General features: G+C 39.8%; 1 protein-coding gene across 1 annotated transcript in view; it reads right to left on the bottom strand.

The window, feature by feature from the left end:
- Positions 1-27,084, bottom strand: part of grik4 (glutamate receptor, ionotropic, kainate 4) — a 331,077-nt gene that overhangs the window by 144,281 nt on the left and 159,712 nt on the right. Inside the window, exon 4 of the mRNA XM_084716969.1 lies at positions 21,611-21,708. Within this exon, the coding sequence (XP_084573095.1) occupies positions 21,611-21,708 (98 nt within the window). The remainder of the gene's footprint in view (positions 1-21,610; positions 21,709-27,084) is intronic.

Below are 27,084 nucleotides of genomic sequence, written 5' to 3'. Positions count from 1 at the left end.
TCCTGTCTTGCAGCCCTCTGCAGTGATAACCCGCTGCATCAGTGTAGTGTCTATTTCGAATAGATGAGGGGCCTGTGTAGGCCTATGTCTTATTTACTTATTCAGTTTGATCTTTTACCTTTATGATTAGACTTTTCCTAACTTAAGTGACACTGTTGTAACAGTTTGCACTGTAAATGTTTTAGGCCCTAGATTCTCAAATTACAGTCTTAGTAGTACTGGTGGTATGCAGGCTCCCTGTATGCACATGCAAATAGAATATATTTTATTTTATTTATTTTTTAATCAAATAAATTAGCTTAAAACATATAATACTGTCAAAATACTACAAAATTTTTAATGAAAACATATAACCTGTGATATGTTTGTGTCAATATCAGTCTGCCATATATTCAGATTCATGTATGTAGCACATGTGTTCATCATCCATGATTATCAGTAGTTACGATCTAAACTGTGTTGGCAAGAGAGGAAGTGGAGGCAAAACGAAGAGACTGAAAATTATTTGTTCAAAAAAACAGCAACCGTGGCTCCAGACTAGAACAATTCCAAAGACAAGTGTATATATTTCGTGCAGTCCTGAAGTGCCAGTGAAGTGTCCACAGCACCTGCTAGCAACAAATGGTGCAGCAAACAGCAAAGTGATCATTGGAGGGCTTAATATTTCCTGAGGTGGTAGAAGTTTGAGAAATACTGTTTTAGGCAAAAACACTGTTGCTTTGTGTTGAGAAAAAAATAATTTTGATAATTAGAAAAAAATAAATTGAAAATGGTAAATGGACTGCAATTATATATTGCTTTGGCAATCTGGGGTTCAGTAGTCTTCCAATTGGCAATCTTGCCACCTGTTTATCATTTGGGGATTGTTAAATGGAAGGTAGTTGCTACAATGATGGCGAGTGCTGCCGCTAACAAACCTACACCCCTTACATTTTGCAAGTACAAATCTTACTGACCATGATACTGCCCCATTCTCCTGTTCCAAGAACCTCCCTGAGCACTTTGGATTGGTTTGTATTGGCAGTGTATTTATTTATTTATTTATTTATTTTAATCTCTAATTGTTATCACACGGTTTCAGCAATGAAAGCTGGACGATTCTCCTCAGCCTCTATTAAGGGAAGTGTTTAGAGACTGACTTGTGAGTCTTGGGCTCTGGAGCCACATGCAGCTCTTTCGCCTCTCTCCAGTGGCTCCCTGTGGCTTTGACAAAAAAAAAAAAACTACATAGAAATCAATTATGGTTGTTTTTTTTATATTTTAATTTATCGTTCTTGTAAAATGATTCCTCCATTTATCAACTGTAAAAGTGTGTAGCCCACACACTGAATAAAGAAAAAATGCTTTTGATATTTCATCAACTAAAATGTGTGTCACAGCCTACATCTATGGCTCTGCACCTTATCCTCTTATTTTTGCCTATGACTAGTCTTGGTTCTCCCTGGGCTTACTATGGATATTCAATTAAAAAAAAGTGTCTGAGAAAAATAGAATAGAATTTTTGGGCTAAAAATGGCTTCTGATAGTAAAGGCTGTTTGTCCCTGGTCTAGAGGTTCACTATCTTGTCCAAGGACTTCTAAGCATGCAGAATTGTTTGGAGCCAGTGTTTGAACCACAGACCTTCTGATCAGTGGACAACCTGCTCTACATGCTGAGCCACAACTGCATCTAAAAGCATTCCTCATTAGTAGGTACTGAAAAATGTATTGTTGTTGTTGGTATTGAAACCCAGGCAAATTTAATGGCACCAGTCTTGAAACATTTCAAATGATATGCAACCCTTGTAATGATGAGCCAAAAGTTGTCTTCACAAGATACAGAGGTGTACCTTTTTTTCTAAAGTACGAGTCTGTCCCTTCTTTTTCAGAGTGTATATGTGATACCTGTGTGTGAGTCCTGCTCACTCTGGCTCGGATTTGTGCTCTTGTCTGTATATATATATGTGTGTGTGTGTGTGTGTGTGTGTTTCTTGCAGTGTGACAGAAAGGCTGGCAGGTCTGCAGACAGAGGTTTGACAGGCGTTTAATGAGGAAGCTCTCACAGGACACAGGCTTTGCACAAGTAACACACACACAATCATACACTGCTGCACACACAGTGAGCAGTGGGGAAAAGGAGGCAACTTTGTTTGGCAGCGAAAATACCTCAACCCAATTACAATGTGCTTACAATATACTTGCCTTAATTACACTGAGATTGCACTCTGATCCGCTCAGATTAGCTATTAAAACAAAGAATAAAACGAACCAGCACATTTTCTAACGGGCAAGTCAGTGATGCGCTGCTTGTTGGCTGCTTGTTGGAAACGGCCAGGTTTTTCATTGCTTTGTGTAAGCTTACCAGTAACCTCTGATAACCCCACTTCAATGGAAAATTCGAGGTTGCATTTGAGAAGGGTAGTTTTTAAATCTGACCAGGCATTAGTGAGGAGACCGTTGCTCTGAGTTGAAGTGAAGGTGAAAGCTAATTTCCCTTCCGTCCAGTCCAACAAGCTCTGGGTTGCCTCGGTTGTTGAGCTGACAAGTGCCCGAGTCATTCTGTTACCTGTCCGCCATGAACCTAACGGGAACCTGTCGGGAGGGGGTCTGGGTGAGGGGAGGTGAAGAGGAGGTGGATGTGCAGGAGCGCCATATGGAGAGCAGAGATATAATGAGCAACTACATCTGTTGGCTTGGACTCAGAGGGGCAGCAGAACAAAACTGTTTAATAAAGTATCAGCACACTTTTATGGGTCCTGGAACATGTCAGGCATGGCTGTAGGGAGAGCTAGCATTAGCGCCGTTCATCAGTGCTTGAAGTAACTCATTTACATTACAGTATGTTGACCTGGCTATTAATTAGCATACAACACATGCTTGGCAGAAAGACTAGACTGTCCTTGAAAACACTTAGCACTGCAGCCAAGTGGACAGCAGCCACTCAGTCTCAGTGAGCTGAATACAAGGTCAGCTGAAGCCAGACGGAAAACAGTTCATTTACCGTCAAAGAGTGGACGTAGCTAATCAGTTTGGAGATCATCAGTTGTAGAAAACCAACCAATAGCAGATCACAGAGTATGAAGCCTGGCTGGGTGTAGCCTAATGCAAGCCAGAGAATTATGTTGGCCATGGAGCATTAGAGAACAGATGCTGCTGGAGACATTGTCCATCAGTCAGCACATGTGATGCCAAGGCTGGAATGCCAGAGTGGAGTTGGCAGGGACGGTGTTGCAGGGTGGCAGGAGATGGAGGAGGGCAGGTGGTAGTCCATTATGTCTACCTGATCCCCTTTCGAACCAAAAGGTTTATGGGGGATTTGGGACACCAGCTGTTGGCATTCAGAAAAGGCAGAAAAAAATTCTCGTGGGAGAGAATAGACACTGGCGATAAGAGAGTGTCAGCTCCGCCCTACCAACAATCTCCATCCTCAGCTCATCCCGGTCTCAGGCCATGCAGCCAGATCTCTATTTGTGGTGGTAATGATCCTGCATCAGGTCCCTGCGGTCAGAGCAGAAGCAGACCAGTGATAAAGATGAAGTGGGCTGCAGATCCCATGGTGCCTTTTAGGCGAGTGGAACATTGACCAAGAGATCTCTATCTCATTGATCAGCCAGTTCAGAGAGAAAAAAGTTTCTTTCCCCCAGAGAGGCTTGTTCCCCACTCCACAGCTCTATTTCAGAGCAAATGCCTTAGCGAAAAAAGAAATAAATGCTTTTAAATTCCTCTGTGTTTTTTTACCAGCTGTGTTGGTGTTATTCTAGGCAACTGGTTCCCAACCTTGGGGTCCCAAACCTGACAATGGGTCACCAAAGCTACACTGCTGATCGCAAGGCCTTCTCGATTTTGAAGGTACAATCAGTGCGATTTGTCCAAGCTGTTCAGAAACGAATCAGACAAATGGTTGATTGTTGAGTCTCATTCTCAGGAAGTTAATTACTGATGTTGTAGGTTGGTAACGCATCCTGAGCACAGCAAAATGGGAAAACAAGGAAACAAAGGCAGAGGGCTGGATCTCTGCAGGTACAGACACCACCACACACTTCTAGTGGGTTGTAAGTGATGATTCAAAGGGATTATGTTGATATGAGTCTAAACATTGATTTTACAAAAAATGTTGCATTCTATGTCTAAGGGATGTAGGAAAATGAAATAAATATATATATCAGCATTTCATTTGTTTGAAAAAAAAAAAGCAAATGAAATTGTTTTTTGTATAGATTAGATTATTATTTAAGGTATAAACTTAAAAAATCTTACAGGAGAAGGGCACAGTGAATACCTGAACATAAGCCATATTCACAGAGCCTTCACTTTCTGCTAAACAGACTTGACCTGCAATCAAAAACTATGCAGGTAAAACAACCAAAGAGCAAACAGAACAATGGTTGGCCATTTCTCCTCTCATCAGAGGGAAGAAAGACTGAATTTGTAAAGATAAGAAATTTGTATGATGATTTAAAAGAAAAACATAATAAGACAGAATTGTATGGAAAATTCCTGATGAAATACTCACAGGAAGTAATCTCAAAATTAATCCAAACCACTCATTTTACACAAACATCCTGCAGTTGCTGTGTTCACTATTTGGGTTAATTGCACAGTTTATTAGTTTTTGTATGAAATGTCCGTAAAATATGTCACCTAGTCAGGGGTTGTCAGTTTGCACAATGACAGAAAAAGGGTCCTTTAAAAATCTTTAAAAATCTATATGTAAGTGTTTTTAACACACATGTATTACTGTATGTCAACTGCATGCCAGTGTCTGGCCCAGAGTGACCAAAAAGATATTCTCTGGTACATTTTATGGTGTGGTATGGTATGGTGTTTTAGAGTCTGTCATTTTCTGGACTCATCCTGCACTTAGGGCTTTAACTAAATATGCATCCAATAAAATGCTTTCTCGTTTATGATGCAGTGGAGCATGGAAGGGTAATACATCCATTCACTGGAGAGGACTGGAGTGTTTCTAGGGAGCAGATCTCACTGTACAAAATCACAATTTTAATAAATGATCAGGAAGAAACTGGATCAATTTTTACAGAGAAAATATTTTTAGGTTTTCCTTCCGATGGCTATTTAATTACAGAGATAGGAATACAGTACCAAGATTATTTTTGGATATTACTGATGGAAGGATAGCTTTATTTGTTACTAAAGTAGCTAACCACTAACTTCTGTTAGCTCAGTTAGCCATGACTCTGCCCAGAGGTGCTGGGAGCCAAACCCAGAAAGAAAACTTTGGCACTGTAGCCTATTCCCTCTTGTCAAACTGGCCTTCATTGGCCTCTGAGGCAGTGTTAGTCCCATTCAGTCAGTCTAGGGCGAATCAGCTAATATGACTGCTCTTCCTCTTAGCGTTACATTCATGGACTGCTTTAACTGTCTGACGGGGTGCCGTAACGCACAGCACTATTAGCTAAAACACCAATCAATGTCTGACAAGTCCCTCCCTAACTGCCTGATTTGCAGGAAAGATGTAACCAATATGTACTCCGCTAGCTGTTTCATGGAAACTTAAAGTAAAAAGGTTTGGAACAACTGTTATAAGTAGTGAGGACAAAAAGAGAAATCACTACTTTGATCTGGGGAACTGTCAAAGGTGACTTACTTGATTAAATAAAGTAACATTTACAAGTAATATCCACTGCAATACTATCTGTGTTTATCAAACATGGAAAACATTTGTTTGTTGCATCAAAAAATTTCTATAGGCAACTTTGATTAGAAAAAGTGTTTCTTTTAATCTAACAGCAGGCTTAATCCAGTTCTGGGAAGCTAGCCAAAATTCTGATTTACACCAGCCAAACAAAGCACAGCTAAACTTTACACAACAAAATTGGCAAACAGTTGGGCAACAAATCTTAGAGAACCTGGCCTTTGAGCAGAACACAAACATGTTGATGGAGAGACAAAAGACTCAAATGTTCTTGATGAGTTTCAGTTCACAGAGTGAAAATGGGAGTGCATTAATTCAGTGAGCAGCTGGTGGAAAGCTGAGCAATATCTGCTGCGTATTGTCTGCTGCAAGACAAGACAAAACTCTGCTACTTGACACGGCTGACTAAGACGAAACAAAAGCAACACTGTAACATGGAGCGGAGTCCCTTTTCATACCCTTGATGACAACAATCAGGTAAATTGAAATCCATTTTGTTTGCTGCTCACCTGGGAGTCAGCCTGTTTTTACTCGCTTTCATCTCAGGGATCAAATCAAGAGACTGCTTCCTGATGGCAAGATAGTGGATTTGGATATGCACATGGCGGCTCTGCTGGTGCGGCCTTGACAAGACAGATCAATAGTGTTGTGAGAAAGGGGTCAGCAGAGGTGCAGACGACAGCTGTGCTCCTCTAATTATGATCAGGCAGAGACAGAAGAAGCACCTGTGTTTTGTTTGCAAGCAGACTGAACAGATGAATCCGGTACAGAGTGACACCCAGCTTTGCATCCACATTCTTCTAATCAAATGTTCTTACAGATCCACTGGCTCAGACAAATCTTTAAAAAATGAATTATGGTGTCATTACCTATAATTCATTATTTGAATCAAATTAAACTCATTATTATTAATTTTCTGCCACTTTATGCCCCATGCTGTGCTTACAACAGCTTGAGTAGATATGCCTAAAAGCATAAAAACAAAGCACATAGACGTTAAAAAAAAGTTTTGCCTCTTTGCCCCGCATCTGATAAATGTACAACATACTGGGCACACTTTTATATTAGTTAATGTAAAAGATCATGTATACATTTAAATAAATGTTGCCGTTTAGAGATTCAGAGTTAAGTTTTTACATGTATGTGTTCTGAGAACTTTTACACCAAGAATTACAGTGTTACTAATAAACTGTCCAATATTAGCTTCTCACAGATATATTCATATATGTGTATATGTTTGTCGATCAGTGAGTAAGCACAGTAGGAAAGATGAAATTTTGAGACCATCTCCATCCAAACGTATCATCATCAAAAAAATGTGTGATAACATTGTTCAATAATGCAAAAACAATATGATTTGCAATAAAAAAAACACATACTGAAAGGTGCATATTAGCTTGTTTCCTCTGAAACTTCCCACAATTGTTGTTTTACACAGTTTTTACTTATGTTTGTAAAACTGTCTCTTCTGAATCCAAAATAATTCTTAGTAGCAGCTGTTCTTTTTCCTCACAAGGTCTTCATAAACCACATTACCCTTGCTTTTCTCTTCTTCCTCAGCCATGTGTCATGTGGGCTTTATTTGACTGGCCAAATCATGTAAATGCATGGCCCCAGGGCTCCGTCTAATAGGACAAATGCTGAGTGTGACTGCGTGATGCTTGTGATTAAAATTATTTTTCAGTTTTTTCATTGTATTTCAGGCAGTGTTTTGCAATGTGTTCATATGTGTTCATGCTCAAATCTTGACGACGATGAACATATGATTTAGTTTCAGTGAAAAACACTGTTGTCACTGGGTTTTAAATCAAATACAAGTATCAGAATCTGCCTCCAGTATTAATTGAGCAACAATTATAATACAAACATTATTTGACTAGTATTTACTGAAAAGGTTCACACAATGCTGGCAAAAAAAAGAAATCATAAGACACATGTTACATTTCATAGCAAAATACTGGAGCTAAGCTAACTGTAACCAGTGGGAAGCAAGTCATGAACCATCAAACATACACAGTAATGGTGAGACTAACTTGATCATCTTGGCTAGTTCTGAATTAATGCTTAACATCTGCTAACAAGTTTAACATTAGCAATAAGTGACATAAAAGTAAATTGTGGAATCAGTATAAATCTAAAGACACCACTTTTAACAGGCAATGATCAATGCAAAGTGCTATATCTCATATGCAACATATGTGCAACGTATCCAAAAGCATCTGCAATTTGTGCTCAGGTTCACAACACATGAATATGCAGGCATGTAATATAAAAACAAAATGCCCTCCATTACGCTCCATGTGATCCTCTTAACATCAAGCAGCAGTTGTGATGACCATGCATCGGTTTACATCTCAAACATTCTCAGCACCTTTACAGTGCACTCTATACATTTAATTCTCAAATGGTGAGCTGGTATAATTAATATAATAAATTCATCTGTTATGTTGAGAACAGACTGACCTGTTCTTAAGTAGCACTTGAGGTTTATAAACTCCTGATTGATGCAAATAGTAAAGCTCTTTCAAAGTCCAAAAAGGGAAATAAATGTGAGGGATGATGTAGCTCCACTTCTGAGACTTCTTCAGCTGAGCACCTGCCATTAAACCTTTTTTACTTTCACTCCTGAGTCTAAGATTTAAATTCCAACAAAGACTTTCCAACACAGAGACACAAACAGAAGGATACAAATACATAAAAGTAAAACAGCAATTGAATCAAAACAGAAGAACACTTCTTGATGCACCTTTTATAAAACGCCAGAAAGCAAATTTAATAGTTTCTTTCTTTGGATCCAAATGAATCCTAATGATGATAACAAATGTTAAGTGGAAAGCCTAAAAAAAGTCAAATAAATGGATGAAAACTTGAGTGTAGGCATGCGAATTGCATTCAGCTGTGGGCTATAACGTCAAATTGTATTGAAAACAGCAATGAAAAGCCAATTTGCATTACGTTTTGTCTAAATCTGAAGGAATACTAAGCTGTGAGAGTCTAAGAACTGCAGAAATCCCATTGAGATTCAACAGGCACCTTGCTGCTCCCGCATTGCTCTGAATAAGCAAACTGCAGCTTAAATTTTCCAATTCGTACTACGTTCATCAGTGATGTGGCTCCTCCTGTAGCTCTACTTAATCAGATCTGATTACTGGTTGTGACCAATAATGTGACACATGCTGCCCAAACAATGATGCTGTTGGCTGAAGAGCGTTTGATTTTACATATAGTGGGTTTAAAGCCCAATTACAGTGGAGAGCTGAACCATAAGCTGACCCCCCGAGCAGAACAAGACTGACACAGCAGAACTAATACCACTACACACTCAGACAGAGAGATTCAGTGTGAGACTGATGGAGGGTGATTAGGGAGAGGCAGAGAGAGAAGGAGCTGGCTCTTGAATACTATTTCCACCCTCTTTCTATTATTATTTTTTTTAAAGAATGGCAGATCTTGACCTGGTAGTCAGCTATAGTCGACATCTGAAAAGGAGTTAGGGAGAAGGGAAATGTCAGGAAAGTGACGGGTGGAGGGAGATGAAATGAGAAAATAAGGAACAAGAGGAGACAGGAGAGAAAAAGAAAGAAAGAGGTGAGAATGAGGACATGAGAGTGATGAAGGCTGAGGCTTGTGTAAGGGCAGTAATAGCAGATATTAGAGGAGGGACAAAGGTAGAGAAGTAAAAATTGGGTGAAACTACGGTAGGGTGAAAGGATGGAAGAAAAAGAAATGAGAAATGGAGCAATAAGTATTTCTAAGTAAGTAATAAGTATTAATAAATTCTAGGTCCACTCATTAGCTTTTTCCTGACCTTTCAATTACACCTCCTTGTTGCTTTTTATATAGTACAAGTTTTCTTATTTGAATATATGCCAAGTTTTTAATATTTTGTTTTTGTATATTATTGTCTCAGTTTTCTTTAAGATGCATAGAATAGTGTAATGCTACATCCAAACCTCTCAGTTTAAACATCATTATTTATTTAGAACATTACAAGCAACCAGGTGGCCTTACAAAACCAGTATCATGTTCAATCTCTCAAATTTATAATAAACAAAATTTTCTGAAAATCTGGTAAGAAATAAAGTTGGGCTGAGCGATTCTGGAGAAATATAGTTGATCGCCAAGTCTCATTTTGAGGTCGACGCTTTGTTTTGGGGGCTCAGACTGAGCCACTCAACAAAACAATGGGACTCAACAATCAACCCAATAGAATGGGAATGAGGATCAACAATCAATAATCCTTCTCCAGAATCACTTTCCCCTACTTTAAGCGAGTTACAGCAAATTTTGAGTCTGCATCTTTAATTTCTTTACTAGCTGATCTTGAATGTTTCAGTGGCAATCACACAGTCACATACTGGAGATGGCAGTCAAGTTAACATAATGTATTGATTCATCTCTTATTGTGCCTAACTTTATTGGATTGTAACATATCAGGTATGGAACCAACCTGCAAATGCTCTGGTTTAAGATTAAACACAACGTTTCTATGCATTTTAGTTTTTGAGCCAAAATGTGGCCTGCAAAACACTAGGTGGACCCTGTTTTCATTCTAGCAGTTATTGATGACTTGTGGCTGCTACCGTCCGTTTAAGAGCAGTCAGCAGACAGTATAAAACTAAGCAGCCAATAAAATCCTGTTTTCAAGATTTTTTTCAAAACTTGTGTATCACTGCAAACACAAAAGATCCTTGAGAATACAGTCATATATGTGCAAAAAGATATTATGCTGATGGGTCCAGTAGTATGTTAGATTAACTATGGACAGTAGGTCCTTCATACACACATGGCCTATTATATGATCTCCTAACCTTACACCTGGCAGAGATAGTAAGTGGATGAGGTGAGATATCAGGTCAAGAACTTCGCTTAATTAATATAGCAATATATTTATATGTTGACACAGCAGGCAGGGTTAAAGGATAATTCTAGTTATTTTAAAAACAGATACTTATACTATACAGATACTACAATTATTGGAGACTGCAGTGCCTCCAGCAAAATAAAGTTACTCTAAATTTAAGAAGCTGATAAAAAATTAAACACAATCACTGCTATGATTAGGAGAAAAAGGAAACTATATTATGCAATGATGTGTAACAGTGCATGAAATTTGTAGCTAACGACATTATCAACTCATCTAAACTTAAAAGATTTATCCAATCACAGTGTTTTGTTTTACTGCAACAGTTTATATTACTACAAAAACTATACATGAATGCCTCAGCAATTATCATTACAAGTTTAAAAAACTGTTTTCACACAAATGAGTCCAGTCAGTCTAACCAAGCAGGGTGTTTTCTATAATTCAAATCACAATAAGAACAAAGGACGGTCATTAAAATATAAAAAATATAAAAAACTGAACCAGTACCTTTGTGTACTCTGCTTTTACTGGATAATAACAGGGCAGGTACAATATTTGGATGATAATGGTATCCACATGTGTGTGAAAACAAATCTGAGCAGATGTAGGCTGTACACGAACAAGAGATGTGGTGTGCTGGCTTTGCTCTGACCAACTGTGGCTCAGTGTCTGGCAGGGAGACGGTCTAAAGTGAGCACAGCTACCGTGTAAATGGTCTCTGGCCAGAGAGGATTTGCTGGGTTGGCTAGCTGGCTTTTCAAGTTACAAAAAGCAATTCCACACCATTTGTAGCACTGAGCTCCTGGACAACTCGCCCATTTAAATCAGTTTAGACAGCTCTACACACACTGAACACAAACACAGCAGGATGAGTCTCTGTACATGTGAAAGGACAAGTTAATGAACACACACTCAGATCTGTGGCAAATTGTCACTGAATGAGTTTCTTATGAATACCTCACAATAATCACACAAATGAAGCAGTGAACCTGCAAAATAGTTCTCACTGAGAGCATGGAGAAAGGTTTTCAAATTTGGTCAATTTCCATTTGCGAGCAATCAAGTGTGCCTCAGCTTTGTCTGATGGTCTTGCTCAACAATTGCTCCCGTCTGGCCATGTGAAGGAATCCTACAGAGTTCATTTGCCTACTAATAAAGTAATCTCGAGAAATACGTTTGACTCCAAACTATCTTGGAATTAAACCCAGACTCAGAACAGCAAGGAACACATTCATTTTTACTGGGGCTGAATTAGTTTTTCAGCGTTACCTCAACACTGGTGCTTACGATGCAGCAAAACACTGTATCACAGGAGACAGGCGAGAAAGAGGCAGAAAATGAGACAGGGAGAGCGTCTCCGGCAGAGTGAGGATGAGAGAAAACCTTAAAAGCAAAGATAATATAGTGCTCCAACATCTGTGCATAAACACTGACAAGTAATTTTAAAAGTATTTAAAGCATTTTCTGGGTAGTTTTGTAGAAGCAAGCCAGAAGTGTGTTTGTGGGCTTCTGTGTGCAATGAAGGCAGAAATCTCCCATTACTGCTTATCTCCAGGGCTTGAGCTGTACCACTGACCCTCAACCTCAATCCAGCATGCATTCTGTTTACCCAACGGACCTCAGGTTCATCTCTGAATCAAACCTGAGCACCACCTCAGCAAAATGCTTTAGTGTAATCTCTCCGTACACATGAAACGAGATGCAAGCCCAAAGCAACCCCTGGACATCAGGGTGGATATTAATATTCATCACCACTTCTGAGACATGCTTAAATCATGGAGGAATATGTTTAGCAGACACAGGTAGGAATATACTGCACACTTTATCCTTTATGGTAGAAGGAGAGGAAGGTAGGATACAAACAAGCAATAAGAACATGTGGCTGCACTTTATTTTACAGTATGTTATTTTGTCTTACTTTATCTTTATTTAACGAGGAGATCCCACTGAGATTGAAAATCTCTTTTACAAGAGAGACCTGGCCAAGGTGGCAGCCAACAACAACATATTAAAATGCAACAAATACAACATATTATACAAAAATCCTCAATAAAACAACTACAGCTATTCAAACGTGGTGGACTCCCAAGAAAAACAAGCACATCTCCATCACTGTCTTCTTTATGATGCCCTCAAGTTCATCAATCAGTACACTAATAAAACTAAAGAGGCTGTACCCTACTGCGTTAAATTTAGACAAAAACTAGAAATAATGTTCCTCATTCCTCTACCTCTATAACGTTGTCCTTTACATGGTAGATCCGGTTCACATCTGTTGTAATGTGTCTCTAATTACCCTCTAATAAAGTCTAATAAAGAACTAACAGTGGGAAATAATAAACTAGTTTACACAGCACAGTTCAGTTGTAATGTGTCCCTAATCATGCTCTAATAAAGTCTAATAAGGGTCTAATGAAGGGTCTGACTCTGTCTAAGAATATATTATTCTAGTGTTTGTATAATTTAACACAAAGTACGGCTCGTTACGTCTTATTAGTGTACTGTAAAATAGAGTGCAACTGAAGGTGGCTAAGGAGAATAAATAAAAACTGAATTCAGATTAAATATTTGGCACATGTAGTTTTAATCATTGACATTAACTCACTTTAATATGAAGGCTTCCCATAGCTAACGGCAAAATGACCTGAGTGCAAGAAAATAAGAAAGATGGAGTAAATGGAGGCTTTTGCAAATGTGAATATGGGATATAAAGTCCTTGGACTAATCTACAATATTTAAGTCACTCTTTCTAAATAAGAATTGTATTTTTCATCCTTGAAATTCACAGGAAACAAAGCAACGACAAGAAAACTGCACTGCACACTCCAGCTCCTCTGGTTGGCTGCAGCAGCTGGCAGATAAGCACCTGTAAAGCAGCAGGAGCCTCTCATCCAAAGCCCCAGCTAATGTTTCTCATTAGCTGATATTAATCTGCCCTTCCTCCATAATCCTGACCCTAAGGTTTGCTTGCCACACCACGCACGATGGAAACTACAAACATGATGCACACAGTCAACCCTTTCTCTGCAGTGGCTGTTTTTCTATTACTCACTATTAGTGTGAAAACCCAGATGGGCTCAGTTCCACTCCTCTGTCGCCCCAGTGGAAGTAGCCTCTGCTGCAGTGGTGCAACCTGGGGAGTGATTGATAGGGACTGGTAGATGACGTGCTGATCACCTAGTGGGGCCTGTCAGCTGCAATATTGTTGCCAGAATCCCAGGCAACCAGCCGCCGGAGCGCCAGCATCTGTGGCCTCACGCTCATGGTGAGGGATTAGGTGGTCAGAGTAATGTGTGTACAGTGGCAGCCATCCACACACATGCGAGGACACACATACACATCTCTCTTTGTCTGTGATAATATATCTGTCCATAAAAGTTGACAACAGGTCACCGTGAATTGTAACACACACACACACAAAACGCAAGATAATCTGTTGATGTGACAATTAGTCTGTATAATACAAAACATTACAACTTTTCAAGTATCAGACCATTTCTTTCTGCCAAAAACTGTTATTCATGCCCTCATAACTGCTCCGTTAGATTACTATAATTCCTTGCTCTCGGGCATCAGTAAAAATCCCTTTCCCTTCTCCAGTTCATCCAAAACTCTGCTGCCAGGATTTTAACTTGGACTAAGGCTGCGTTCACACCGCAGGCAAAAGTCAAATCTTATTTTTTTGCTCATATGTAATTTTTTTTTTTTTTTTTTTCACGACAATGTGACCAGCACAAGGGATCTTTTCAAATCTGATTTGGGACACTTTCAGATGTGCCCCTAAATCAGACACAGGTCTGATTTTTTGCAGTGCAACCTCAGTGTGAACAGTCATATTGGAATTCATGCCAGTTTTACATCACTCAGTAGCCTGAAGTGTTTTGCTCCTCCTCTTGTGTAGAGGAGTTGACACATACAGTTGTATAGTAGCCCCTTGACATCATGAAATTCTATATGAAATCTGTGTCTTTGAAGCCAATCCCATCAAAGTCCCATAAATCCTTGCGCCAACTCCATATCCAAACACAGCCCTAGACAGAAGAAGCAGTCATTACTCTATAAACAGCCTTTATTAAAAATTTGACTCTCGTCTTCTCATCGTCATCTTTCTCCTCACAAATTTGTTGGTTTCCACTGCACTTCAACTTATATAAAGCCATAAATGCTGATTTTAATGGCCTTAATGTTTATTTTTGTACAGCAATGTCATGTGAAGTCTGTTCAAAGTTCTGTTCTTTTGGGCATGCTAGTCAGTTCAGCACTGTGACCAGTTCACACTCAAATCTGATATTGGCCACATTTACAAGACAGTGTGAGCAGCCAAACTGAAAAAAAACCCATCAAATCTGAGCAATAAATCAGATTTGAGCACTAAGGCTTGCAGCATGAACGCGGCCTCAGAAACAGGGCAACATTTCTCCCATCTCTCTCCTGGCTTCCTTACACCGGTCACTTGTTACTTTTGGAACTGATTTTAACATATTAATTACTTACAAAGTCCTAAGAGGCCTAGCCCAAAGTTATTTAGCAGATCTTTTCTCCATTTTGTTATGCTTAGCAGTTATTTGCTATTTTGAGTCATCTAATAAATGCCTAATCATGTCAGACATCACCAGGACTTTCTTTGGGTTTGTCCCTCTACTTTAGAGGCTTCTTGCGGTCAGGCGGCAGGATGCCTGAGTCAAAATGTAACATTAGGCACACACAACTGCTTGCATCCACTAGCCAATCTACTCGTCTCCTGCTGAGCAGTCCTCGGAGGTGCACTGCAGACTATTTGGCTAGAATAAAGGTTTAAAGGTTTCCTGGTTTCTCTACTGTGTATATACTACATACGCCAGACTCAAAGTGTTGCTCGTCTCATCAAAGACAGCTTTGGTATAATATGACTTCAGCTTCAGTGCAACCCTCTAATTTAGCAGAGAACTATTTTGTTCCTGTAAAAATTTACCACTGTGACAGACCTTAAAGTGCTCAGGATGGAAAAGATTTAGGTTTCTTCAGATCTATTCATGCAGGACTAATATTGCCTGAGGTCCTCTGTCATAAGTAAAAATGCCAGAGGTCATCTTTGTTCTTAATGTTGTGAGAATCATCAGAGGTAATTTAAGAATTTCACTGCAAATAATCCACCACATTTTGCCCAAGGTCAACAATTTTTGAACCAAAAGCAATTTATAATGACTATTTGATCAATATCTGCTTTTTAGTGCATATTTTCCCCCTCAGTCACACAGATATGTATGTTTTCATTAGTGTTTAATTGCCTGAAAATATAAACTGATGTGATTTCATTCGCTTAGAATGAGCCCTTTATATCTACAGAGGGTGTGGGGTTCTCTTCCGCAAACTCCACCATGTTAACCTGCCATGTTTCTACAGTAGCCTGGAACAGAAGAACCAAACACTGGCTCTAGAGAGGGCCTCTCACATTTTTGCCATCACTACATTTTCTACAGGCTTGGAGGGTAAGTGGAGTTAAGCGATATTCAACATCTCGTTCACACAGCAGAACTTAGTCTGAAGCAATTTGCATCCTAAATTAAGAGTGGGGCATGGTCCATATAAATTCATTCATTCATCCATTATCCGTAACCCCCAGCAGGGGTCTGGAGCCTATCATAGCTGACAATAGGCAAGAGACAGGTTATACCCTGGACAGGTCGCCAGTTCATCACAGTGCTGATACATGCCACATGAATTGCACTATTGTATTTATTGTACTGTTACTACAATTGTCTTTGTGTGTACTTTGTTTTATTTGTAATTATATGATATGTTTTTGCAGCCTTGTCACATTCCCAGCTTGTCACATACCGAATTGTCACTTACCCGTAAGTGACACATCAGCCTTTTGTCAGATGACTTTCATCTTGCAAGCGAGTTGCTTCAGTGATACCTGACCTTTGTCTTGAAAGTTGCTTCATTGACATTAAGTGACATACGCAATGCAACATAACCCTAAACATGGTCTTGTCCTAAACCTACCTGAACTTCACACTTTCGCAGTGTCAAACACTTGTTGAAACAGCTTTTTGTTTGTGTCAGGTACAGCCGCTAAAGGGTACCTTGTGCTTTAGTAACACATGCCGAGGAGCGGTGACAAATCGATGGTATGTGATGAGTTGGAATGAGAATGAACAAATTCCAATCAACTGTGCAAATTATTAAATTGATTTAAACAAGTGGCTGAATTCAAGTGGCTGCAATCTACACTCCTACACACTGGGCCTTTAATACCACAGTTACCGTGGGTGACGCGTCTTGATAGTACTGTATTGTTGGTTACGACACCCTGTCACTGATATAAGGCCATGCTGATGAAGGCCATTAGCCAGGCGTCTTCTTCAGAGTGATCATGACAAGAGCAATGTGACCTTTTCTTCCAGACAAAGAACACCCCCCCCCCCTCCCAACACACACACACACACACACACACACACACACACACACACACACACACACACACACACACACACACACACACACACACACACCTTACAGCAGCTGACTTTGCTGATTTGCACACCTCAAGTCTGAGATGGGGGACCTAATCAGTGAAATCAGCTGCTGTAGTGTTTGGTTGGAATAAAAATCTGCATGCTCTTGGCTCTTGATAGCATCCGGATGAAGACCACTGAGCTAATCCTGATCCTTAAGAACCAAACTGCTACGACTGCTAGTTTTAGAGTAGCCTTTGATTTGATGGCTAGAATGAAAACCAGCAGCAGGGTCCTGATGACAACAACCAAGAACCACTGGGCTTGATTATCCTGGTAATTGCCTGACATCCTAAAAATACTTATTAATGTACTTTATATAACACAGAACAAGATAAGAGGATCAAAGTATTCCCAAAACTGCTTGTCTCCTGGGTGTATTTTGTCTATTGTCATGACAGTTATGTGTCCAAAATCGCTTTATGTGCCTTTATTATATAAAAATCCCTCATCTTTTCCTGTCAACTGACTGAATATTTACAATGACTCATCCTCCACTGGGGGTGGACACACAATTACATCTAATAACATGTGATTATAAATTATGGGGGCTACACCACCAACTCCCTGTTCACATAAAATCTGCTTGATGTTGCTGTAAGGTGAGAAACATGCCACAGCGCATCAAACTATGCACTACCCTCTAAATCATGTCAGAGAAGGAACACTTCAAACCATTTCTACTATCTTTAACTTTTCACAGAACCTGCAAAAATGCAAAAAAGGAAAGCTACATATGGGCTAAAATACCTGCTCAGTGCTGTCTAACAGTCCTGTCTTACTGCTGGGAAGTACAACATTTTACAATGTAGAACAGAGAAACAATATGTCAAAGCGGAGGATCGTGACAAACTTCAAATTTAACTTCACAAAGATCAAGGCAGGAAGGGTTTCCAAACACAATTTTGTGTAGAGTAACATGCAACAGGCCATGGTGGAAAGTAACTAATATTTACATTTACAGTACTGTACTGTGAAAATTTAATACCTGCACTTTTCAGTTTACTACTTTATACATCTACTTCATGACACTATTGTCAACCAACAGTTGACATAGCAGCACAAATGTACAATCAGGCCTCAGCTAACATGCAGTATTACACACAGACCTATAAACATTATATAATTGACCCTTCCTAAATCCTGCATTTTCGCTCTGTGTTCCAAAAACAATTGAGTAAACTTGGTACCTGGTACAACCGCAGTCAACTTTCTCCTTTTCTGTTTCCTGTTCTTAGATATGCTATATGCTAGGTTCATCTGTGAAAAGAAAACATCTGATGGCTAATGTTGGCAAAATGCTGGGTAACTACCTAGCCAAGCTACATCAATTGTTACCTAGCTAGTTACATCTGATAGATAATGTTAGCAAAATGCGAGGTTAGGTAGCTACGCAGCTACAGTTACAGTTGACCAAGGAGGTTGACCAAGTTTCCAGCGAGTACCAAGTCTGCTGGAATTTAGGAAGGGTCAGTTGTATGTAATAGTACATTATTACTATTTATCTGTAAGGGCAGAATAAGTCAGATTTTTCTGCAAAAAAAAAAGAATAAGAATGGAAAACTGTGTAGAAAATAATCAGACAAAATACTAGAACTCACTAGAAGTTTATTTTGCTGTGTTCAGGACATTTGTGAGAGTCAGTCTTTGGACAATGGGTCTGTAAGCCTGCAGTCAGTACCAGTGCACAGGGTGTGAGAGCGGTTGCCAGATCCTAAGTACATATCCAAGAGGATCCCCTTTACTGTGGAGGAGGGGGAAAATTTAAATGCTGTGTTTACACACTGCAACCAACAAATCCTACACATTCTGCCTTTAAATAAACAATCTGAAAACTGTAATTCCTCCAACACAGTTAAAGGAATAAAACTGATTATCTGTCAGCTTTCAAACCTTAGTGCATAATTTTTTAGCATAATTTTGTCAAAGCTAAAGGACACGTTGTGTGGCTGTGATGAAAGGAAATCATCAACAAAACATGACCTGGAGGTGTACACCTCTGTGGTAAACACTACTATCACAAAGCCTTTGTTATTGTTAAAATCAAAATAATACTTTAATACCAAAAGCAATAATTTAGTGTTCAACAAAACATGGATTAGAATAGAAGAATACAAATAAGTACAGGGATAGAGCTGCATCCGCAACTGACAATGGAGTCATACCCCTGAAAAATAAAAATAGTTGCAACGTACTCCACCTAGAACAGCTGGGAGAGGAGTGTTGCCAAGAGTGATATCTGGATGTAGTATTTCTTTTACAGAGCAGATGAAGATGGACACCCAACTGGTCCATCAAAGGCCCACTGCAAATGTTTCTATGAAGCTGACGAGTTGAGTTTGGTAACATAGCATTTACTTTCTCCAGATGACTCTATAACTTGTATAAAAAAAGCACAACTGACTCTGACAATGACTCTGTTCATGGATTTGTGTGAAACTGGATCATTTTTTATGGAGAAAATGCTTTCTGATTTCCCCTCTGATGTCTTTTCCTTTAACTCTGAGTCACAGTTTAAGCTAACTAAGTTGCCATCAGTGGGCAACAGAACTGGGCTCAGCGGTCTCCAAGTGAATGTAGCCCAACCAGGACTGAACACAGCCTCTGAGACCAACAGGGAATACAGTGCCAAGGTCATGTACCAGGTTTCCTGGTGCCTTCCCAAAGATCATAATAACTTTAGGTTATTAGGTGGTCCTAGGTTCCAGTCTTCAGTGTTTGTGCGTTCTCTGAGAGTTCCCAGTCTGGGACAAGTCAGCATCAGCCAAGTTAATGGACAACTGCACTGTAGCTTGGGGGACCTTGAGTTAAGGCTTATTCTGTGCCACTGGCTAATGCAAGAAATCTCTCCCTGGCTGCCTGCTTTTACAGGAAATACACAAATATGCTGAAACAAATAGCACTCTGCTTTATGTTTCATGTAGACTTTAAAAAGCATTTGTGTTGGATTGATTCTGTCCCAGGCTTTTTGATTCATATAAGCTCTTCATCATTGTAACCGTGTTCACGAGAGGTTTTCACTACAGCTCAGACTACTGGTGACAGTAGTGGCCAAGGCCTGATGGAAATGACTACTTAAAGAAGTGTTATGCAAGGAAAGGATAAAAATAATTCAATATGACAACAGCACATCTTATAATCCCACTTCCTGTCACAAACATGGAAGACTGGCTGAGCTTCAAAGTATTCTTGTTACCCAAATTATTTCCTTACTCATACACATGTGCACTATGAGGAGATAAACAAACATGACATCTGGGCCAGTGTGAGGAAGCTGTGAATCTTTAGGACAAGTATCAACTCCTTTGAGTATTTTATGACTGTACTGTACATATCACTTAACAGCTCAAAAATGTCAATTTTCACCTTATGGGATCTTTAATATTCATACAGTGGTATTATCAGAGTCAGTGTTTCAAAGCAGTCAGCCCCGCAAGTCAATCCCACCAGACACTTTTAACAGCAAGGAGCCCTGATCTGTCTACCACTATAACAAACTGATGTCTCATTAGGAAGACGGGCTGTACTGTACCAGAGGACATTATAGAGACTGGGATGGTAATGGGATGTCTTTTAATAGTCACACTGATCAAATTCATGGAGTTAGGAAAGAGGCTTCTCTGTGGACCAAATCCAATTATGGCGGTCGGGAGCACACCAGAACACACGAGTAAAAACTGAATGATTGATGAACTGAAAGAACGCTGACATGTAGTTTTATAAAAACTCTCATTAGGGTACAGTAGATAGTATAGAGGGTGTCAATATTGGTGTATTCAATTTCATAATCTGAAGAGTTTTCTACAAATAGTATATAAAGTATATAAAATTTAGGAAACCAAACCACCAAAAAATGTCTGTAAAAGCATCAGAGATAAATCTCTGAACATAGAAATCTTCTCTTATTTATAACTGACACTGATCTAGGTTTTCTATAATTCAAAGGCGCCTTTGTCTCTTGATATCAGGCAGCAAAACACACCATGTCAGAGTTCAGACAAGCCAATTAACATCCAGCTGGGGTGTGTTTGCATGCAGCCAGGCTCTGAAGCAAAATCCACTCAGTCTTGTTTAAATTGTGGAAAACATGTTTTTCTTCACTGTTCAGACAAGAGAATATGTCTGTTGACTGGTTGTCAAAGTGATATCAATGATAGTATCATCTGTTAAATTATCTACAGGGTAAATACCCTAATTTCAAACACCAGATGTGAGACAGCAGGAGGCGGTTGATCTCAACCCATGTAATCTGATCAAAACAACAAGACTTGTGCTGTTTGTTTTTTTCTGTTTGTTTCTATAAAAATCTGAAAACAGTGACTGGCAAGCCTCAGTGGGCCGAACTGCTCCAAGCTAATGAGAGGAATGCAGGAAATAAAATGTCCAGCGGTGCTTTGATTTGAGTGGGACTGGAATGGAGAGTTATGACACTGTTGAGGTATTTCATCATTTTCACTAACAAGGATTACATTCCCCCTCAATCTCCAACAAAAACCTCACAGTGGCTAATGAGCATCATTGTTCCAGACTCTGTATTTCTGGTCATACTGTGAGTATGCTGCCTAACATGGGCCAGCGGCTGCAGGCCAGTTGGGTGCACAGACTCACCTCCTTCTCTCCGCAGATATTGCTGATGATGGAGTTGGAGGCCGGGCTGGCAGAGGGACCGAGGACTGCCACCACCCCTTTAGACATGATCTGGCACACTGAGAGGAAATAGAGAGGGGGGTGGAGGAGAGCAGAAGAGATGGCAAGAGAGAAAGTGAATCAGTTATTGCTCTCCAGGAAAGTGAAGTACAGGCTTTCTGGGAGAAACTGAGTCATTTAAAAAAGGCCTTCTTCAGCCAGATGTTAATGGATGCACATGCTGACTATCTCAACCTCTAAACAGATAGTGGCCTGAGCCAGCACTTCCAATGTCTCAAGGGAACCTGAACCTACATGTGTTAGTGAAACGTGCACCAGGCCAGATGCATTTGCCCATGTTTAATATGCATGATGCACATACAGAAAAATCCTATAGGCCTTGCCCATCCAGTTTCATAGCTTGGGGGAGGAACTGACATTAATGCAACAGACCTTCACATATGGAGACAGAAAGATATCGAAATGGGAAGAGACAGAGACAGATAAACAGAGTGACAGACGAGTGAGAACGGCTGCGACACAGAAATAGTGACAGGCAGCGATATCTGGAGGCTTAAAACATAAAATCTGGTATTTGAACATTTGCACATGAATGCCACAATATCCCCAAAAGTGACACAAACACATCTCATCTTGTTTTTCCACATTCTACATTTACAAGGACTGATTTAAAGGCTCTACCTTTGGGGATGAAAACACATCTTTGGACGGGAATGTTTTAGAGAATATGAATTTTTGTCCTCTCTCATGTACACAGGCCATATGCTTTAATCTCCCATACTGGAAAATAGAACATCGTTCCTTGTGAGTTTATAATCCCTGGCTTCTAATTAAACCACTACAGTTAATGGTGTGATGCAGACACAAGTAAAGACACTACACTCTTAGAAATGAAAGTGCTAACTAGAACCATAGAGACTTACTTGGCTTGTCCTCATGAGAAAACCCCTTTTGGTACCTGGCAGAACATTTGATAAAGCTTCCACCCTTCAGAGAGGTCTACCTAGAACTCATCATAAAGGTATCATCACCATCGATGAAAGGTATCACCCAGAGCCCCCGATGAAAGGTTCTACAGAGAATCCTTCTATGGTGTAGTGGTTCCACCCAGAACCCCTCTCTAGTGCCTTTCCACTTTATAAGGATGAAAACAAGAGCCGAACCAAGAGGTTCCTAACGAGAACCTTTTTATATTCCATGTTTTTTATCAAGAACACAGCCAGGGGGTTCTGCCAAATTCTAAGGGGTTTATGTAGAATACACTCACGGAGTTCTACCAAGAACCTCTAAATATTCCTATGGTTTCTAGGTTCTATCAAAAACCTTATCATATTCTAAGGGTTTTATCTAGAACCCACCAAGCGGGTTCTACAGAGAACCTTTTTATAGTTCAAGAGTTTATCTAGAACCCACCCAGGCAGTTCTACGGAGAACATTTTTATATTATGGCACAAACAACCTTGATGAAACCTTGATGATCTGTTACAAAGGTTATTTGGTTAAAAGGGTTCTCAATGGAATCCTTAGCCTTACAAATAATGCTCGACAAACCCTTTCTTCATAAAGGGGTTATTCAGAAGCAAATGGTTCTGGGTTGACCCTCAGTACCTCAGGAAGAACCCTTTTGGAACCCTTATTTCTAAGAGTGTATCTCCTGTTCATGTGTGCACAAAGTCAGTATCTGTGACGATAATTTGGTGTTGGTTATTGGGGCAAATGCAGGGCATTAACCGGCTCCGTGTGAAAGAGGCAAAGGGGGAGACCATGCTGTGAATCCAGAGGCAGTGAATCGAATGATTAATAAGTAATCCCTTCGTCACCCATGGGGCCTGTAAGACATGAACACACTGACACCTTGCACAAACACCCACATACACACTTACTGTATGCACACATTTACAGTACATGCGCACACACACATACACGTTTGCACCTGTCTGCATCGCTTCACCAAATTATAAAGCTGAATGATTTGACTGCTAGCGAACATGCTCCTGACTCCTGTGACACTTTGATTTGTTCCCTTTCTGTACAGCTAGCATTGTGTGTGTGTATGTGTGAGAGACAGAGAATGTGCATGAAAACTCTGTCAGAACTCACTGCAGGTTATTCATCGTCACCCTGGACACTGATGTCATTCTCAAGGTTTTCATTAGTGCTGTCAAATGTCAGAATAGTCCTGAGCCGCTCACTGTGGTCAAATTATGGTCAGAAGGTCACTGGGGTGGCTGCAGTCCATTTTCCCTGCTTAACATTGATTTTCACTGATCAATACAAGCTATTGGCGCCTTGGAATGATTAGAGGGCTCTAATGAGCTTGACTTGAGAAACGCTTGACAAGTTTGCTCATTACAAGAGGATGGACGGACATATCAGGAAAAAAGATACAGAAGAACCAGAAACAGAAAGACAGACACATGCATGTGTGCACTCACAGTGTAAACTCCAGTCTGTTCTCATCCCAGGTGGTCAAATACAAACATCTCTGTCAGGCCCTTCGATGTCTCAAACTGATGCAAAACGTAACCATCTGTATGAGGCGCTGCCTGAACACCTTTAAAGCATGTGGTTATTGTAGTGAAACGGTCCCAGTTTGGTTTGGTTTAGGCACCAAAACTAGTTTGTTAGTTTTAGGAAAAGATTATAGTTTGGTTTAAAACAAGCATGTTACATCACGTGATAAGCGTAACATTATGTAACTTAAAATGAAAAACTAAAGAAACAGATAACTTTTGATTTCACAGGGGACAAGAACATTGGCAGCCCTGAAGAAAGTCTTGTGTGTGTTTTACCGATCCATCTAACCCACCTCCGCTATATTCAGACTTTCTCGCTCTTGATACTTGTTGGTGTGAATCTTTTGGTACCTCACAATTCAAATTCAGAAGGCTATGACTCGATGATGAAATGATTCTCGATGCATCAAAATTTTAAGCGTTTCAGCCATAGGGTGTGAGTGAGATCGTATCCATGTGTAGCTGCTCATGTTCAGCCGTCCACACCATAATTCAAGCAGTAGGTGGTTTGGAAGTAGGAATCTTTCTCTCCGATTTGTTTCAGAATCTATTCTAGAATTAATGAAAGGAGGCACAATTTACAGTCACTGTTACTCCAGGTCCCTGGAATACAATCTGAAACGTAACTGGCAATTGAATGGTCTGTAGCCTTTTTTATTTTAAAAAGGTAACTGCAATATTTAATGAATTAATCAATTTGAAAGCATCAGACAGTCTTCTGCCTGTTTGACAAGTGAGGAGGGAGTGGAGTGTGTGGTGTTATTAACGCTGTGTCTCCAGCAGTGGAGAGCAGCCTCTCTGCTGCACCATTAGCTCCGGCGAAACACATCGCTGTCCAACATGCAGAGCAGGTACAAAGTTTTTGAAGTGAAACAGAAAGAGCAGAGAGTTATTTCCTTCACCACAGTGTTGGTTGAAGTTGTTCAATGCTGCAGTGTGTCACTCAGCTGCTCTCGTTCGTACAGGTGTTTGCTTCTCCGCTCCGTTAACGTCTTAACATCTTTGTGGCTCTATTCACAACAGACGTTATCTTCATCCTTCAAACACGATTATTTGGATACAACATTAAAATATGCTTGCAACATCTACCTGTTGACCGCTGAAAACTTTAGCATGTGCGCGCTGTAGTCTGTCCAACTGAGTTCTGCCCTTTTATGCTCAATTTACAATATCAGTTTTTAACATTTATGAATCCATTCAGGATCTCCCATGCCTGCATCACAATGCATCTAAAAATTTCTCCTACCCCTACTTGACACTATGTCACCTGACACGGATGGGTTTACACTGAAGTTACTTGAAAGCCCAGAGCCTCTCATACAGACACTAAAGGGTCCCTTCTGCATCTGTATAAGATGCTGTGACAAAGCGTTGATATTTGACAGTGCTGGGCAAGTTACCGAAATGTAATGATTAGTTATAGTTACTTCTCTTAAAAGTAATTCAATTATTTTAGAAATTGCTGAAATTAGTCACTAGAGAAAGTAACTTTTGCATTACTTTTAAATTTATGCTTCAATTGTCTTATTAAGGCACACACAATAATACTAATAAGATTTATTTACAGTGCAACTTTTGAAACATATTAACAAGGTGTTGTGCAACAGGCCAGACAGTTACAAAAAATAAAAAAAGTAAAAGATTTAAATGAAGACATGGTTACACAGTGCAATTATATATCAATAAAATAACAAATAAAAGACTTACTATACTATTTTAGTGTAGCTACATTATTTCAGTGACAACTGTCATTTTTTATTTATCACTGTGCCCATTATCACTAATAATATCTCTAACCACTAGAGGGCAGCAACAACCAACATTCCTACTTTTAAACTACACTGAACCCCATGGTTCAGAGAGTAGGATTTGGTCAAAAAAGAGCATAGACAGTGGTGGAGATATATATGTTAACCAAGCATTACTACAGTATTTAATACTGTAAATAATCATATGATGAACAGTTGATATTATTATACGACGATGAACACTGTTTAAACTGTCTTGCACCACTGTAAGGTCAGATGATTTTAGATTACAGATTAGGGGACAAGATGCGATTCATCTACTACATCTGGTGTCCTGTGCAGCTGTCGACTATTTTCACATAAAACACAAGTAACAAGCCTATTTAAATTTCAGTAATTGTGATATTATAAAAAAGTATTAGGTTGCATGTGTAGTTACTGCCAAAACCAGGGGAACTGCAGTTACATCCAACCCTGGTATTTTGACAACCTGGGAATGAGAACAGGCTACAAACACACAAAATTCTGCTGCCACAAACAAACTCATCCAGCTGCTGGCCGTGGTTCTTGCAAGTTATAAAAATACCTTAAATTTCCTTTCAGATCTTAATGAATTAAATTTTGAGGGATTACATTCTCAGTTTTTACAGGTTCCCACATGGCAGCACTAAAGCAGACCATGTGGCTCTATACGAAATATGTGACTGTGAAAGAATGGCTGTTTGTGAACTGGAGCCTTGTCATGTGGTGTTTTCTTTCTTTAAAAGAAGCAGCCAGTCCAAGGAGGAATCCATTTAGGGGCTGTGTACTCTTCACATGCAGGAGTGGGTGCTTGAAAGGTGGGGGTGGGACTATTCTGGGCAGGTAGCGCTCCCTCTGTGATATTTCCATCTAACTGCGGCCACTGATCCGTCCCTAATCCAATTCCTGCCTCTAATTACACACACACACATACACACACTTTCACACACAAAACATTTGCACAATATACACGCAATCCAGCATGCACGCACCAACACATGCTGCCATACACATACACACACACAAGGAACCACATTTAGGAAGGCTTTGTAGTAAACCAGGCAGAGAAAGTAATACAGTTTTTTGTTGTTGTGGTAAGTGAAGCGGTGTTTCCATGGATTAAGCGGCGCCACTGAAGCTCTCGGGTTTG

The sequence above is a fragment of the Lutjanus erythropterus genome, chromosome 4 (genome assembly GCF_056507025.1).
Source record: "Lutjanus erythropterus isolate fLutEry1 chromosome 4, fLutEry1.hap2, whole genome shotgun sequence".
In the NCBI taxonomy this organism is placed as follows: Eukaryota; Metazoa; Chordata; class Actinopteri; order Lutjaniformes; family Lutjanidae; genus Lutjanus; species Lutjanus erythropterus.
Note: the sequence above shows the minus strand (reverse complement) of the source record. Positions and strands in the feature narration are given on the sequence as shown.